Here is a 14,845-nt window from a genome sequence, read left to right as displayed (position 1 = left end):
TCATGGCCAAGAAGCCCACAGACGGGCAGTCTGAGGCTAATGACACTTTCACAAAATGGCCAGGCATGTGGTCGTCTCCCATCTTGCTTTCCTGCCATCCTTAGTTAGCACATAGATTCCACCTCACGGTCCCGAACGAGTGCTCCTGCTCCATCCATCGTGACTGCATTCCAGCCAGCAAGGAGGAAGAGAGAGTAGGAAGGTGCGCCCTCTCCGTTTGAGGATGCTTCCTCAAAGGCCTCACAGAACTCAGTCACACTTCATTGATCACAGCTTGGTCACATGCCCAGCTGACATTCTGCTAAAGAGGAAGAACAAGTCGTGGGGCAACTTGCTGTCCCTGCCACACTGACATCTCAAGCCATCTCTTTTATTCCTCGTTCAGCCTATTTTTTAATTTTTTGATGAAAACGTTCAAACATTTGCCAAGAAAAAAACGGGGTAATGAAGCCCCCTTACGTAGCTCCGCAGTTGTTCGCTCCTGGCCAGTCTTGTTCCTCTGCCTGCTCCCCGGGATCGCTGGAAGCAAATCGCAGATCCTGTCCTTCCTCCTGGAAATGCCCGTGCAGAGCTTGAGGCCACGGCAAGCTTTTTCTGCAAAGGGCCAGGGAATAAATACTCGAAGCCTCTCAGGCTACATACCTTCTCTGCTGCCTGTGGGTCTCTGTTGCATGTTCTTTGTCATTGGTTTATGTAATTTTTTTTTTCTTTTTAAAGAATTCTCACCTTGAGGGCCTTACAGAAAGCAAGCCCTGGGCTGGACCCCACCCGTATGCAGGGCGTAGTTTTCTGGTTTTAAACAGTTTGCTTTTCAGTTCAGGGTCCAGATAAAGCCCGTATGCTTCTTAGTGCATTAACATGCGTCTAAAGATCGCTTTTCTCTGTTTGTCCTTGCAGCTTACTTGTGTTGTTAGGAAGGGTTACTGCTGTTACAGGTCTCCCACGTTCTGGATTTTGTGCTGATGACATCCAAACAGTGTTGTCTGGCATGTTCCTCTCTCCCCTGAATTCCCTGTGAAACTAGAGGCTGAATCAGTTTCAGGTTTTTGTATTTCGAATGCTCCCTCAGTGCTGCCCTCACCTCCATCAAGAGGCACGTTTCCTTTTCTTTAAAAAAACAAACAAACAAACAAAACTGTTTTATTTATTTACTTATGAGAGAGAGAATGAGCGTGAGCAGGGGAGGAGCAGAGAGAGAGGAGAGAGATGATCTGAAGCAGGCCCAGCAGAGAGCCCGATGCAGGGCTCGAACTCACGAACCGTGAGATCGTGACCTGAGCCGAAGTTACACGCTTAACCTACTGAGCCACCCAGGCGCCCCTCCCTTTCTGATGTTAGTAGCCATCCATGATTTTTGCCTAGATCTGTTCACTGATTTAGAGTTGCAGAATGATGAGTTTCTAATTCTTCGTGCCGTTCTCTCATTTGCTGGGAAACACTTAAATCACAGACCTCCCTTGTAAACTTACGGTTTTCCTGAGTGATCATTCTCAGAGAAGAGGCAGGATCCATGCTTAATTCCTTCCTTTCCTTACCAGTTTTCAAAACAGTACCTGTCTCCTAGCACCCTTTAACATGACCGGTGAGTTGAGCTGTTTAAAATCTCATTTTGAACTCATGAATTTACACGTGCTGGCCGTGCTCCCACCCACTTTGCTTGTCCCTCTTCCTGGTCCCCAGGCCCCATCTTTGGCCACTGAAAACTTTTTTAGGCTGTTTCCTGAGTTCCCTGTGATATGACCCTAGAAGTCTTTGATAGTTTTCTTCGTAGTTGTCTTGGTATGAAAATCTGTTCCAGGCTCTTATCATCTGGTAGTTGTTTTGTTTGGGGGTGGTGATACACAGCTTCATCGGGCTGTAATTCCCACACCATATAATTCACCCACTTAAAATATACATGGTGATTTTTCTTTTTACTATAGTCACACACTTGTACAGCCATCACCACGATCCGTTTTAGGACATTTTGTCACCTTCAGAAAGTAACTGCCTACCCTTTATGCTCTCCCCTCCCCCCTCATTTCTCGCCATCCCCCACCGCCCAGCCTTAGGCAGCCTGACCTCTATAGATTTGCCCATTCTAGACATCTCGTATGCAAGGAATCGTATACTCTGTGGCCCCTTGAGACCAGCTCCCGTCACTTAGTACAATGGTTTCAGAGTTCACGCATGCCACAGCATGTATCGGTACCTCCTTTCTTTTTCTTGCCAGATGATATTCCACTCTGTGGGTGCACCGCGTTGCATTGTTTTCTCGTGGCCATCCGGACGTCTGAGTTTCCACCTTTCGGCACCCCTGAGTGAGGCTGCCGCGAACACTCCTGTACACGTTGTTACGCGGGTGTGTATTTTCATTTCTCTTGGTGGTACACCCAGGAGCACAGCGGCTGGGCCACGCGGTAACTCCGGGCTGGAAGCGGCTGCGCCATTTTCCACCCCATCTGCGGTGGATGCGGGCCTCAGCCTCTCCGGCTTCTCCACGGCCTCCGTTCCCACCTGTGCTTTTTGGCAGATGTTCATTTCCCTGAGGGCTAATGATATGGAGTCCCTTTTCGTGTGCTTATTGGCCGTCTGTGTATCTCTTTGGAGAAATGTCTGTTCAGGTCCTTTGCCCGTTTAAAAAAAGTCTTTAATCTTTATTTTTGAGAGAGAGAGAGAGAGAGAGAGAGAGAGCGAGCGCATGAGTGGGGGAGGGACAGAGAGAGAGAGGGAGACACAGACTCCGAAGCAGGCTCCAGGCTCTGAGACATCAGCACAGAGCCCGACGCGCGGCTCGAACTCACAAGAGCAAGTTCATGACCTGAGCCAAAGTCAGATGCTTAACCGACTGAGCCACCCAGGCGCCCGCTTTGCCCATTTTTAAATTGGGCTTTCGTTTTACTATTGAGTTATAAGGTACCTTGTACATTGCTTAGCACAGAACTGGAATCAGCCGTTCCTTTAGGGAGCCCTGCTTCCCTTTGCTGGGAAGTCCCATTTAGAGACCACACTGAGGGCTGATGTTCTCATCGCTGCTGGTGGCTCGCGCGGTTAGTTTCTGGAAGACAAAGCACATCCGGAGTTTCCGCTGGTACTTCCAATTCGCATTCAGCGCCACCGGGGTTTTCACTTCACCTCATCAAACGCATGTCTTAATTGTTTTCCTCCCACGCTGCGTCTGAGGTCTCCTCTGGCTGCCTTGTCTTTAGTCCGTTTGAGGAATGACAGCCAGTGTCTTGCGGCTGGAGTGGCCCTCGGAGAGCCGACTCCGGGAGTCCCTCACTGCCCAGCCCACTTGTTCCCCAGTGCTTGCTGCACAGGAGAAGGAGGCCGCTTCCTCTGCTCTGTGGCTGCCTCACCCCTCAGACTTCAGTTGGGAAGGTCCCTTCTCTTCACCATGAAAAGGCTAGACACCCCTGTGATTTCATTCTGCTGCTTCGGTCCAGGAAACTCCCAACTGGTGGCCTCCATGTGGTGTCCTTGGCGAAGGACTTGTCTTAGGACCGCTGAGCAGCAGAGGGGCCCTGTCATGGCCTGAACCCAGAAGACTCACAGGGCCAGAAGGTGACCGAGGATGGACAGCGACGGCCGGGGTGAGGGGGGAGCAGGATTGGTGGCCACTGCCCGTAGACTGGTGTGCTTCTCAGGCACGGCGTGTGAGCGGGAGGGTTGGCCACGGTGTGGTGCCCACTGGTAGGGGCAGCATGGCGGCCGCTCTTAGGAGTGTTGCCCGTGGCCGCGCCTCGTAGGGGCCCTTGTGCGGCCCGTGTGCTCTCTGCCGGACGGGGGCTTTGTCTTAGTGCCAAGGAGGAGATGGGAGGACCGCAGCCCATACTTTGACTTGTTGAAGGTCCCTCAAGATGGGAACATCACTGTGACCATTTTCAGTACGACTAAAATGAGCACAGAAATAAAGTGTTATGCACTTAGAAAGATACTTTTCCCAATACCCTTTGGCTTTTGAAGACTGCTTTTCAGTGGATCGGTCGTTGTCTGCTTCACGGTCGCCGGCTGTGCGCACAGTCTGGTCTTTTCACACCTGTGCCTCAAGAGGGCTGAAAAGTCTGACGTCCCTCTCGGAAATTCTGCCTTTAGTAGGAGTCAGGCTCTTGCCGCACTGCCAATGGCCAGCTTTGAACGAGATTAGGTTTTTGGTGCAGTAGCCAGATACGCGCACCTTCTGGAGGTTCCCTTCTGTCTCCTTCTGGGGCCGGAAGGGTGGTAGGGGTGGAAAAGCTGCCTGCCCCTTTTGCACCCTCCGTGAGCCAAGGCTGGCAGACCGGCGGAAGGGAGACTTTCCGCCACCACGTCGCCGTGTGGGAGTCCGGGTGCGCGCTTGTGCCGATGTGCCCATCATTCCGTGACTCCTGCACCGTTGCTCAGCTGCCCCTCCAGAAAGATGGCATGGTAATCATAATTGCTCGTGAATCAGTGAAGAGTTAGTGGAACTTTCTCCTACGTCAGCCGATGCGAGTACACATACTTCTCTCTGTTCTTCGCCCTGCTTGTGGAAAAGAGTAATGTGAACATGGGTCTTCCAGGATGCTTTGGTCTGGCCCTCTGACCCCCTCTGACACAGCGATGCTCTTCTGTGCGGCCCGGTGACTTGCTCCCCCTCCCACTCCCTGCTTTCTCTCCTCAACCAGTCATCTGTCTCCTTACTTTCAGTCGCGTCCTGGCCGTAATCACCAGCTAGGTAACTAGTGTCCAAGTGCCCATGAGATTTTATTTAACTTGTAAATTGTCAGAACAGGGACATAGGAACATTCTCCTTTCTCTGTCTAGTACTTGACTCAGAGATCTGACTTCTGTGTCTCCAAGAATAGGCAGCCGCTGTCCTGTCCTAGAGTGGGGTGATGCTGATTCCAGCTGCACTGAGCATGCCTTTGGTTGTATTTTCTCGTTTTAATTAGTATTTCAGAAGTAACACGTGTTCATTATAGAAAATTTACAAAAACGCAAAGAAACGAAAGCAAGAAAATTAGGGGTGTTTCATAGCCATACTTTCTAGATGTGTATTGTTCCCATTAAAAATTTTTTTTTCAGTGTTTGTTTATTTTTGAAAGAGAGCGCATGAGTTGGGGAGAGGCAGAGAGAGAGGGAGACGCAGAATCCAAGGCAGGTTCCAGGCTCTGAGCCGTCAGCACAGAGCCCAATGAGGGGCTCGAACTCACAGACCGTGAGATCATGACCTGAGCCGAAGTCGGACACTTAACCGACTGAGCCACCTGGGGGCCCCTTCTTGTTTACGATTTATTTCCAAAACATACTGTATGTCTGCCATGGGACCACCTGGAGCTATTTGCCACCAAACGTTGTATTACATTTTCTTTCCGTGATATCATATATTCTCACGAGTTTGATTTGTATTGGCAATGTAATGGTCTGTTGCTTGGTTCTGTCATAATGGACACAATCTGTATCTAATATTAACTATTTAATTACAGAGCATTGAGTCTAATTTTATCTATTACATATAATGCTGTGATGACCATCCTTTGCAGCTTATTTTTTGCATACATCCATGACGTTTTCCTTGGGCTAAATTCTTTTTTTTTTAATTTGTTTTAATGTTTATTTATTTTTGAGAGAGAGAGACAGAGAGAGAGAGAGAGAGAGAGAGAGAACGACTGGGGAAGGGGCAGAGAGAGAGGGAGACACAGAATCTGAAACAGGCTCCAGGCTCTGAACTGTCAGCACAGAGCCCGAGGCGGGGCCCGAACCCACAAACTGTGAGATCATGACATGAGCCAAAGTCGGACGCTCAACCTACTGAGCCACCTAGGCACCCCTCCTTGGGCTAAATTCTTTTAAAAAGAGTACAGATATTTAATTTTGACACATACTGACAAATCATCCTCTAAGAAGGCTGTTCTCAAAGGACTACTCCTACCTACCGTGTCTGGAAGGTTGTTTTGTTACCATCAAAGCTGGAGAGTCCCTGATGACTATTGAGCACTGATGTTTATGTCTGTGAGTTTCCTCTTTGGTAGTAGTTTTGATGTATTTGTCTTTTTCTTCTAGTTTTCATGTTTCTGACAGAATCCTTGTGCTAGGGAGGATATTAACCTTGCCTTAGCCCATGTGTTGTGATTCGTGTCTGTGGCATTTTGAGTGTGGAGAGGCTTTGCAGTCTCATTCAGGGGCATGTCGATGTTGCCCACTCACGCCCATTGCTGCCTCCTCTGTAACTTTAGAAATGGATATTCATGCTGAAATACTGAACCTTCGCCCCTGCCCCCAGACGCAAACAGGTCTTACCCAGATGTCCATCAACAGGAGAACGGGTAAAGAGACGTAGGTTTGTGCATACAGTGGAGTATATAACTCCGCAACGAGAAGGAACAGATTACTCGTGCGCACGATGACGTGGGTGGTCACACTGAGCAAAAGAGAAGCAGAATAGAGACAGGGCAGGGCAGGATGGTGGTTGCCCGGAGCTGTGGCTGCTGGGGGAAGTGGCTGGTCACGGGCACAGCTTCTTTTGTGGGGGAGCAGAAGTAGTAAAAGTCGCAGTGCTGAGGGCAGCTCCACCGCGAGCAGACAAAACCATCGCGCCGGCGTTTACGGCACGTGAGTGAGATCGCCCCACAAAGCCGTTCAGACAAGATGCGTGCGGGAGAGTGCATACCATCACGGTTCCATTTATGTCAAGTTCTGGGCAAATGTAATCTGCAAAACAGAAGTAAAACCATGGTTGGGGTGGGGCAGAGGCTCTGGAGAGAGCAGCGGAAATGTTCGGTATTTTTTGAGTGGTATTTACACGGGTATTTGTGATCATCAGACCCCATCAAACTGGGGAAAATTGCATTCTAGTTGAGAAAAAAAAAAAAAACAAGCAGGCCCTGATCTTTCTCTCTTTTTCTGTGTAAAAAATATATTTTCCAAAGTCACGTCTCCACTGGGTAATAGGCCGTTAACTCTCTGTCGGCCAACAAAGATGCTGACCAGTCATCTCGGGATACCAGCTGCCGCCACACCCGGGGCCACCTCGCTTTGGGAAACCACCCTCCCCATGCCGGAGGTTTGCTCCTTAACATAGGCAGCGCCCTGCACGTTACAGGATGTAATTTAATGGCTTTCAGGAACTAAAGAGTAGTTCTCCCCCCACAAACTGGCTGGGAATCTGTTCTGCTGGAATGTAATTTCAGTGTTAAACTTCGTCATTTTGAGACAGCAGGGTTTGTCATTTCCCTCTTCCAAGAGGAAGTACCTTTATGTATCTTGAAACGTCTCAACACGCTATGAAGGTATTTTTTGGAGGGTAGGGGACATTTTGGGAAGTTCAGATTATCTAAATGGAACAGTACTTGCATTAACGGTGTGCGGGAAATCTGCAGGCACAAAAAGAGACTGGGCGGAGGACAGACAGCTGACCTGCCTTGGGGTGAAAACCGAGCAGCAAGGAGCTGTCGTAGTGCCTCATGGCTTCTCTCTTGTGTGGGGTACAGGAGCTGGTCAGACTTACCATCGAGAAGCAGGGGCATCCGTCTCCAACCAGCCCAGTGAAACCCAGTTCCCCAGCCTGCAGACCTGATGGGTGAGTTCTGACTAAACCCTCCAGCCACTGGCCACTTGGGTCTCCCCTTGAGAGAGAACGTGAGCCCCATCAGGTAGGCTGCTGGTGGCCTGTGTTGCTTTAAAGTGTGTCCAGCTCGCTCACGTTTCGAAGTGTTGCCTGATCTCAGGGTTAGCGGTCAGCGTGACTCTTTCTCAGGCTGCCGCGTGAGACCACGACCCCCACCTGCGCTTTTCCGGAGCCACTTCCCTCCGTAACTGGAAAGAGCTTAGAGGGTTGGGTTTTGGGGACTGGGCTTGAGAGAACTGAGCTTCATCAAGAGAGTAAACTGCTGAGGGCAGTGTGGACAGTTTCAAGGCCTTGTAACCATTTCTGCTACAAGCTCCTAGTAAAAATATAAAACATAATAATTTGGAGCATGTCGAGAACCTTTAGACCATGTCTTCTGAGGTTTCCTCTTACAGACAAGGAAACAGATGCAGTCAGGGGTTCCTGGCCGAACTCCTGCTATTTTTGGTGATCAAACAGACTTGAAACCCCATCTGTGCCATAGAGCTCCAGGGACAGGGTCCAGGGCTCCTGCTGCTCGGCCCGGTGCCCTGCCTCGGTTCCATGGCCCGGTCACATCCTGCCCTACTCGGGACCTGCGTGTGCTCTGTAACCTTCTGTAATCCCAGGTTCTTCTCATCCTCCAGCCAGTCTGAGGTCCCCCTGACAGATCGAGAGATGGAGATTCTGAACAAGACAAGTGGCCTGTCCCAGTCAGCCGAGCTGCTTCCAGACTCTACAGATGAAGAGGTCGCGCCCCCCAAACCCCCCTTACCTGGCATTCGGGTGGTTGATAATAGGTAATTTTTTATTTTTCTGGCACCCTCTTCTGTTTATGATGTAATCTGATAAATGGATGGGTAGATGAACCAAAACGAAGACGGTGCCATTAGGGTAAGAACTTGGAACCCAACCCCTCGCTCTTTAGAAGCCTTGGAATCTTGATCATCCTTGGGGAGGATCATCTGTGGAGGACGCGAGCCCGGCCCCAGGGCCCGCCCTTGCCGCGCCCTCCAAGAATTCCCAGCAGCTTGCCTCTTAGCCTTCGTACGACTTACTATGGAAGGAAAAGAAAAGATGTTTCTGATTCTTGGTGTTTTGGCATTGATAGGTTTTCTTTTGGCAGCGGTGGAGTGGGACGGGAGTTAAAAGTGTTCAAAGTAGGTGTGAAGTCTCTGATAATGAAAGAATCCCACATTCTGGACCCTGACACCTTTTTAAAGAGCTTCTGTTTGGGTTTTCGGTTTGATAGGATTTCTTAATCTATTTCAGTCCTCCACCAGCATTGCCACCGAAGAAAAGACAGTCAGCTCCGTCCCCGACCCGAGTGGCCGTCGTGGCCCCCATGAGTCGGGCCACCAGTGGTTCCAGTTTGCCCGTTGGAATTAATAGGCAGGTAATGTCGCCCCATCTGGAAGGCAGAGGAAGGCTTTGGGTGTGGGAATTTGGCTCCTGAGGCGAAAAGAAACCCAGTGGTCTTCAGCCCCTGGCAGTGGGAGGACCGTTCTTTCTCTGTACGGGACCACCGGACGGGGTGGAAGTTCCCACATGGGGGAGGAGGTCGGGGTGGGGAGGCTGGAGCCAAAGAGCGTCTCCTGCGGACATCTGAGGCTGGCCCTGGGGCCCTCGCTGGCGACACACTCCCAGCACTCGTAAAGGCTCCTTTCTCAGAAGTCACAGACGCAGCTTGTCACATCAAAGACAGGCCTTTGCAGCCGGTTTCTGAGCTTGGCAGTCTCCTCTAAGTCAGTGTACCGATTCCTCTCCCCTGGGCTCTGCCACCATTTCTCAGAAGTGACTTGGGCCTGGTTTTCATTTCTCCACACCAGGATTTTGACGTGGACTGTTACACACAGAGGCGGCTGTCAGGAGGCAGCCACTCATACGGCGGAGAATCGCCCCGCCTGTCCCCCTGCAGCAGCATGGGCAAGCTCAGCAAGTCAGACGAGCAGCTGTCCTCTCTGGACAGGGACAGCGGGCAGTGCTCCCGGAACACAAGCTGTGAAACACTAGGTGGGCTCAGCCATCTCTCACCTCTCCTGTCTCTCCGCTTCTTGGTGGCCGCTTTGGGGTCATACGGTGATGCCAGTCTTGGTCCTACGACCCTGATCTGTCTCTTCGACCGCAAGATGGGGCTGCCGGTATCTGTCTGTCCCCAGGAGGTTGAACGTTTAGATGGAACAACCATGTGAAACTGCCTGGGAGATGCTCAGATGGTGGCTGTTACTGTGGTTAATCCGTCAGTGTGTGATCTGACTCCCGTGGTCAAAATTAAGAGCCATCTGTGCTCAGAGCTATAGATGACGGGGAGAGCCCCTGACGGCTTTTGACGGACGGTGAGGGTAGGTGGGCAGCACATGCTGACCTCCCGGTCGGTGCCGAGCGCGTGCCGCGGGGGCCGGAGGAGAGTCCGAAAGGCAGCTTGGTGCCAGGGTCCGAGAGCATGAAGCTGTTCGTGTCCCGTGAGCTGGACATTTCACTTTGAGGGTTTAATCAGAAGCTTGTAGCAAGATTTCTTTTTTTTAATGTTTATTTATTTCTTTTGAGAGAGAGAGAGAGAGAGAGAGAGAGAGAGAGAGAGCTTGAGTGGGGAAGGGGCAGAGAGAAGGAGAGACAGACGCAGGCTCCGAGCCATCAGTGGCCGGGACCACGAGATAATGACCTGAGCTGAAATCAACAGTCAGACGCTTAACTTACTAAGTCCCCCAGGCGTCCCTGTGGCAAGATCTATCCCAGGACGTTACTCCCGGCATGACTGGGAGTAGTGATGGCCCAGAAGCAAGCTAACTACTCAAGTGTTAGGGAATCCGACGAACCGTCATGCATCCGCTTGGTGGAGTGATACGTAGCTATGAAAAGTCAATCATGATGCATTGAGTAATGGCCAAAATCCAAGACCACTGACCTAGTATTTTCTCAATTGGGTGTTTAAAAAATGAATCCTAGGGGGAAAAAAAAAGACATTTAAGGAAATATGTCACATTGTAAACAGGTGATAGTTAAGTAATGCGATTGTGGATGAGTTTTATTTTCTTGATTTTGGGGTTGTTTTTTTTTTTTTGCCACATTTCCTACAGTGGTCATGCCTCTTTGTTTCTTTCTTTCTGTCTGTCTTCCTTTCTTTTTCTTTCTTTCTTCTCTTTCTTTTTCTTTCTTCTCTTTCTTTTTCTTTCTTCTCTTTCTTTTTCTTTCTTTCTTTCTTTTTCTCTTTTTCTCTTTTCTTCCTTCCTTCCTTTCTTCTTTCTTTTCTTTCTTTCTTTCTTTCTCCCTTTCTTTTTCTTCCTTTTTCTTTTCTTTTCTTTTCTTTCTTTCTTTCTTTCTTTCTTTCTTTCTTTCTTTCTTTCTGTCTTTCTTTCTAATTCAAACGATGGAGGCAAATAAGCAAACAGCCATCTTCCCACTCGGCTTTACTTCTGTAAGCAGGGAGAAGAATGAGGAGTATGAAATGAAGCCTAGAGATGAGACGGGGATGCTGTGTCCTCACGCTGTGATGAATGGCACCGGGTTAAGGGGAGGGTTGGATTGTTTCTTTCTGCGGGGCCTCGTGACTGACGGGTCATGTTCTTCCCGTTGTGAATGCAGATCACTATGATCCCGACTACGAATTCCTTCAGCAAGACCTCTCTAATGCAGACCAGATACCTCAGCAAGTGGCCTGTAATCTTAGCCCGTTGCCGGAGTCCTTGGGAGAGTCTGGGTCTCCGTTCCTTGGCCATCCCTTCCAGTTGTCCCCGGCACCTGGCAGCTGTCCCCAGCAAGAGGGGTCCTCAGCTCCGGGACAGCAGATGGACATGCCGCCTGCCCTCCCCGAGAAGAAGCGCAGGAGCGCGGCCTCGCAGACCACGGACAGCTCTGGCTGCAGGGTGTCCTACGAGCGACACCCCTCGCAATACGACAACATCTCTGAGGTTGACCTGCAGAACCCAGCCTCGGCCCCGTCTGTCCCCTTCACGCCCTTTGCTGCTGTTCTCCCCTTTCAGCAAGGAGGGTCCCCAGCCTCTGTCGAGTTTGTGGGTGACTTCACTGTTCCTGAATCATCGGGTGACCCGGAAAAACCGCCTCCTCTACCAGAGAAGAAAAACAAACACAGTAAGCTTTTGTCCAGCCATTGTCAGCAAGCACATTTTGTCACCTAAAACAGCGGTGTGTTTTATTTAAGCATTAGGCCGAAATCAAACCGGTGGCCTCGTGATTTCCTAAAAGATAGGGCCCGCGGCACGTGGACACTTCCAGGAGCCTTGTCTTGTCCATATTGGTGATGGTTTTCAGAGCCCGATAAGCCAACCTGTCCTTATGGCTGCTCTAAAACCTCGGGCCAAGCCTCCGCAGAGCCCGAGTGTTTGGCCAGAACACGCAGCAGCAAAGAGAGACGAGGGTCCCAGCTTCAGGACAGCATTACAGCGACATCAGGGCAAAGCAGGGTGGACATTTGAACTTAGTTAGAGCTCACCACGCCCACAGAGGGGTTTTCTGAGGATCCCCGAGAGTGTGCACAGTTGCTGTTCAGAGAGGTCCCTGGTACCCCTGCTGTCTTCTGTTTGCAGACATGAAATGTCATGTACTGACTTGGAATCTGAGGGCACCTGGTTGCAGTTGCTGAGGACGTTTCTTAGACCACATATTTTGAATAGATGATGTTCTTGGGGCCCAGGGATGGAGCTGAAATTTTAGATTTTTGTATTTTCCAACTGTAAATTTGCCATCAGGTTCCTAAGTAGAGTTCTACCGGAGACTGTTTCTCTGCTAGTTCCCGTAACGGCTGCCCCGCCCTCCCCCTCTCCCCACCAGCCAGGCTCTGCTTGGCCCTTCTGCGGCACTGGCTGCCACCACGCAGATGTGTGTGTGCTCGCGTGGGCCACACAGCCCCAGGATTCCCTGGCCTCGAAGCATCCAGCAGAGGACTTCCACCAACTAGGACTTGAATCTCCCTTCCAGGTTCCCAAATGAGAGCATCTGATCGGCCCCTGCTAGAATGGGACCCACTCTCAAAGAAGGGGAGACCCGGCCTGGTTACACGCGGCAAGGACGGCCCCGAGGGCAGCCGGATGGGCCTTGTCGCCCAGCTCCTTGCTGGGTGTCACCCAGCATGTGTCACGGCCTGGGTGGTGTGGTCTCCCCGCTGGAGGGACAGCTGGCCGTGCAGACTGATGAGGTCGTTCCCGCCTGTCGTTCGCTCAGGAGAAAGCAGGGCACTACCGGTGGGAGTCACCAGGGGCAGTGCTAGGAACGTCTCCCTCTACGCGAGCGGGTGTCTAGGGAGCTACTGGCCCTTCCCCTCCACCCTCCTTACCTTGACTTGAGCAGCGTGCCAGTGTGCCGTCCTGGGCTCACACCGTCTCCTCTCCCTCTCTCCCCTCTCCCCTCTCCCCTCTCTCTTCCTCCCCTCCTCTCCCCTTGTCTCCCCTCCCCTTTCCATTAAATTATCCAAACCCAGAATGCAGGGTAGGATTGCATCCATGCAGACCGCGACAGATGTGTGGCGCCCGGCCACGGAGCCAGGGGCCTCACCTGCTCAGCTCTTAGAGCAGGTCAGGGCACGCAGGGGCTGTAGAGAGGAGGAGGAAAAGGAGAGTCGTCCGCTCTTGCCTTTCCAGCAGCCTCAGGTCTCCGGTGGCTGAAAATACTTTCTGTTAATTTAGACGTCTATTTTTAGGCTTTATTTCTTCTCTCGGTGTCTGTAGCACTTGTGTCTGCAAACCTTTAAAAACTAGGAGCTTAAGGTGTGGCATACCTGGGTTAAGGCTTCCCGCACTGTCGTATTTAGTCCTTACGCCCTGGTCAGGCAGTGATGTTGGCGCCCGTTTTATAGATGGAGAAACGGGAGCGCAGGGGGACTAAGCCTTGCCAGGATCACCTGGCAAGTGGGTGGCAGAGGGGGTTCAGAGCAGGCCTGTGTTTGCCCGGCACAGCGCACGCACTGCCTCCCACGCTAAGAAGGAGAGCGTCCGGCCCTCCTTTGTGGAGACCGTATGGGTTTCAGCAGTGACCCCCAGGCAGCTGGGAGTCGTTTCTGTGCCCTGTGAAAGGACCCCAAACCTGAGGCACAGCCCTCGTCTCCAGTCCGCTCCTCACTCCCTGAGGGGACCCTTGGGGCGTTCCAGGCTTTGCCCCAGTGGAAAACTTGCACAGTTGCTTTGAGAGAAAGGAGGAGATCGACATCATCCCTTATATGTGATTAATGCTGGACGAGCTCATACACACGCAGTCCTGGTGTCACAGTGTCCTACTCCTTTGGGTGGCACTGGCATCCTTAGGGTCCTCGGCCCCTCTTGCTGAGGGCAGCCCCACGAGCCCCTTGTGCCCGACAGGCTTCCTAATCACTGCCCTGGGTGCCCGCGGGGAGCACCAGCCTGCGAGCGTCCCCAGTGATGCCGCTGCCCCCTTCTCTGAGCTCTTGGGCTGCTTTTGAAACGGACCCCTCTTCCTCATTCCTCCGGTCGTGAGCCTCACTGCTGTTTCTCTGCTTGGTTAGCCGGTCCCTGCGAGGACTTCGTCAGTTCAGGTCTTGTGGAAGCTTCCCGTCTGAGTCCGCCACAGAGGGTTGTGTGCAGCCTTTGTAGGGGGCACTCGGTAGGCATGTGGGGTCCCCTTCAGAGGCTTGCGTCTTCCTCTGGGGCCTCATGGTGTTGGTGCCGCATGGAAGGAGAGCCTCACGGGGCTCAAGGGGGACAGCGAGGTGCGCTTGTGGCAGCTGTCCCCTCCGGGCGAGACTGCCTTTACGTACCGCGTTGTACAGCCACGCTCTGCTCAGTGCTTGTCGGAGCGAAGGCCCTTATACCGCTTCTTTTCAATCCCCCTTTTGGTGAAGGACATCAGAAAGACATCCCCCGAGAGAGGCATTCCCTGTCTACCCTCAATGTGGAGACTATTTGAAAACACAGAATTAAACCCTGCAAAATTGTCCTGGCCACTTTCTCTTGGTATCTAGCGGGTGCTCATAGCGCTTGTGACATGACCCAAGAGGACAGCACCCAGCTCCAGATGGTGCCTTCGCTGGCATCCCCGTGCCTGCCACACACGCACCTAAGTTCCCTTGCTTCCAAACCTGGGCCCTTTTCCTTCCCAGCTCCCGTCGTCACCGGTTCCCCCCTGGCGCGTGCACAGTGGCCCCGTAAGTACGTCGATCGGCCCTCGTTCCTAACTCGTGAATCAAGGAGGCATAACAGCACCTGCCCTTCAGCCGTGGGCGTGTTGGTGTTGGCCGCGGATCCCCTGCTCTCAGGAGCTTCCTCCGCTGCTGAGAGAAGAGAAAGGCAGTACCGCATTCCGGGCCGGCCTTGACCCAGACTTTGCCACGGG

General features: G+C 51.9%; 1 protein-coding gene across 12 annotated transcripts in view; it reads left to right on the top strand.

Moving 5' to 3' along the window:
• The window catches only part of RAPGEF1 (Rap guanine nucleotide exchange factor 1), a 131,371-nt gene that overhangs the window by 79,784 nt on the left and 36,742 nt on the right, over positions 1-14,845 (top strand). For all 12 annotated transcript variants that reach the window (XM_042964375.1, XM_042964374.1, XM_042964365.1 and 9 more), the window contains 5 exons: positions 7,431-7,519; positions 8,194-8,346; positions 8,819-8,942; positions 9,376-9,559; positions 11,129-11,635. In XM_042964375.1, the coding sequence (XP_042820309.1) occupies positions 7,431-7,519; positions 8,194-8,346; positions 8,819-8,942; positions 9,376-9,559; positions 11,129-11,635 (1,057 nt within the window). The remainder of the gene's footprint in view (positions 1-7,430; positions 7,520-8,193; positions 8,347-8,818; positions 8,943-9,375; positions 9,560-11,128; positions 11,636-14,845) is intronic.

Source organism: Panthera tigris, chromosome D4, assembly GCF_018350195.1.
Source record: "Panthera tigris isolate Pti1 chromosome D4, P.tigris_Pti1_mat1.1, whole genome shotgun sequence".
NCBI lineage: Eukaryota > Metazoa > Chordata > Mammalia > Carnivora > Felidae > Panthera > Panthera tigris.
This window is presented reverse-complemented; position numbering and strand designations above follow the sequence as displayed.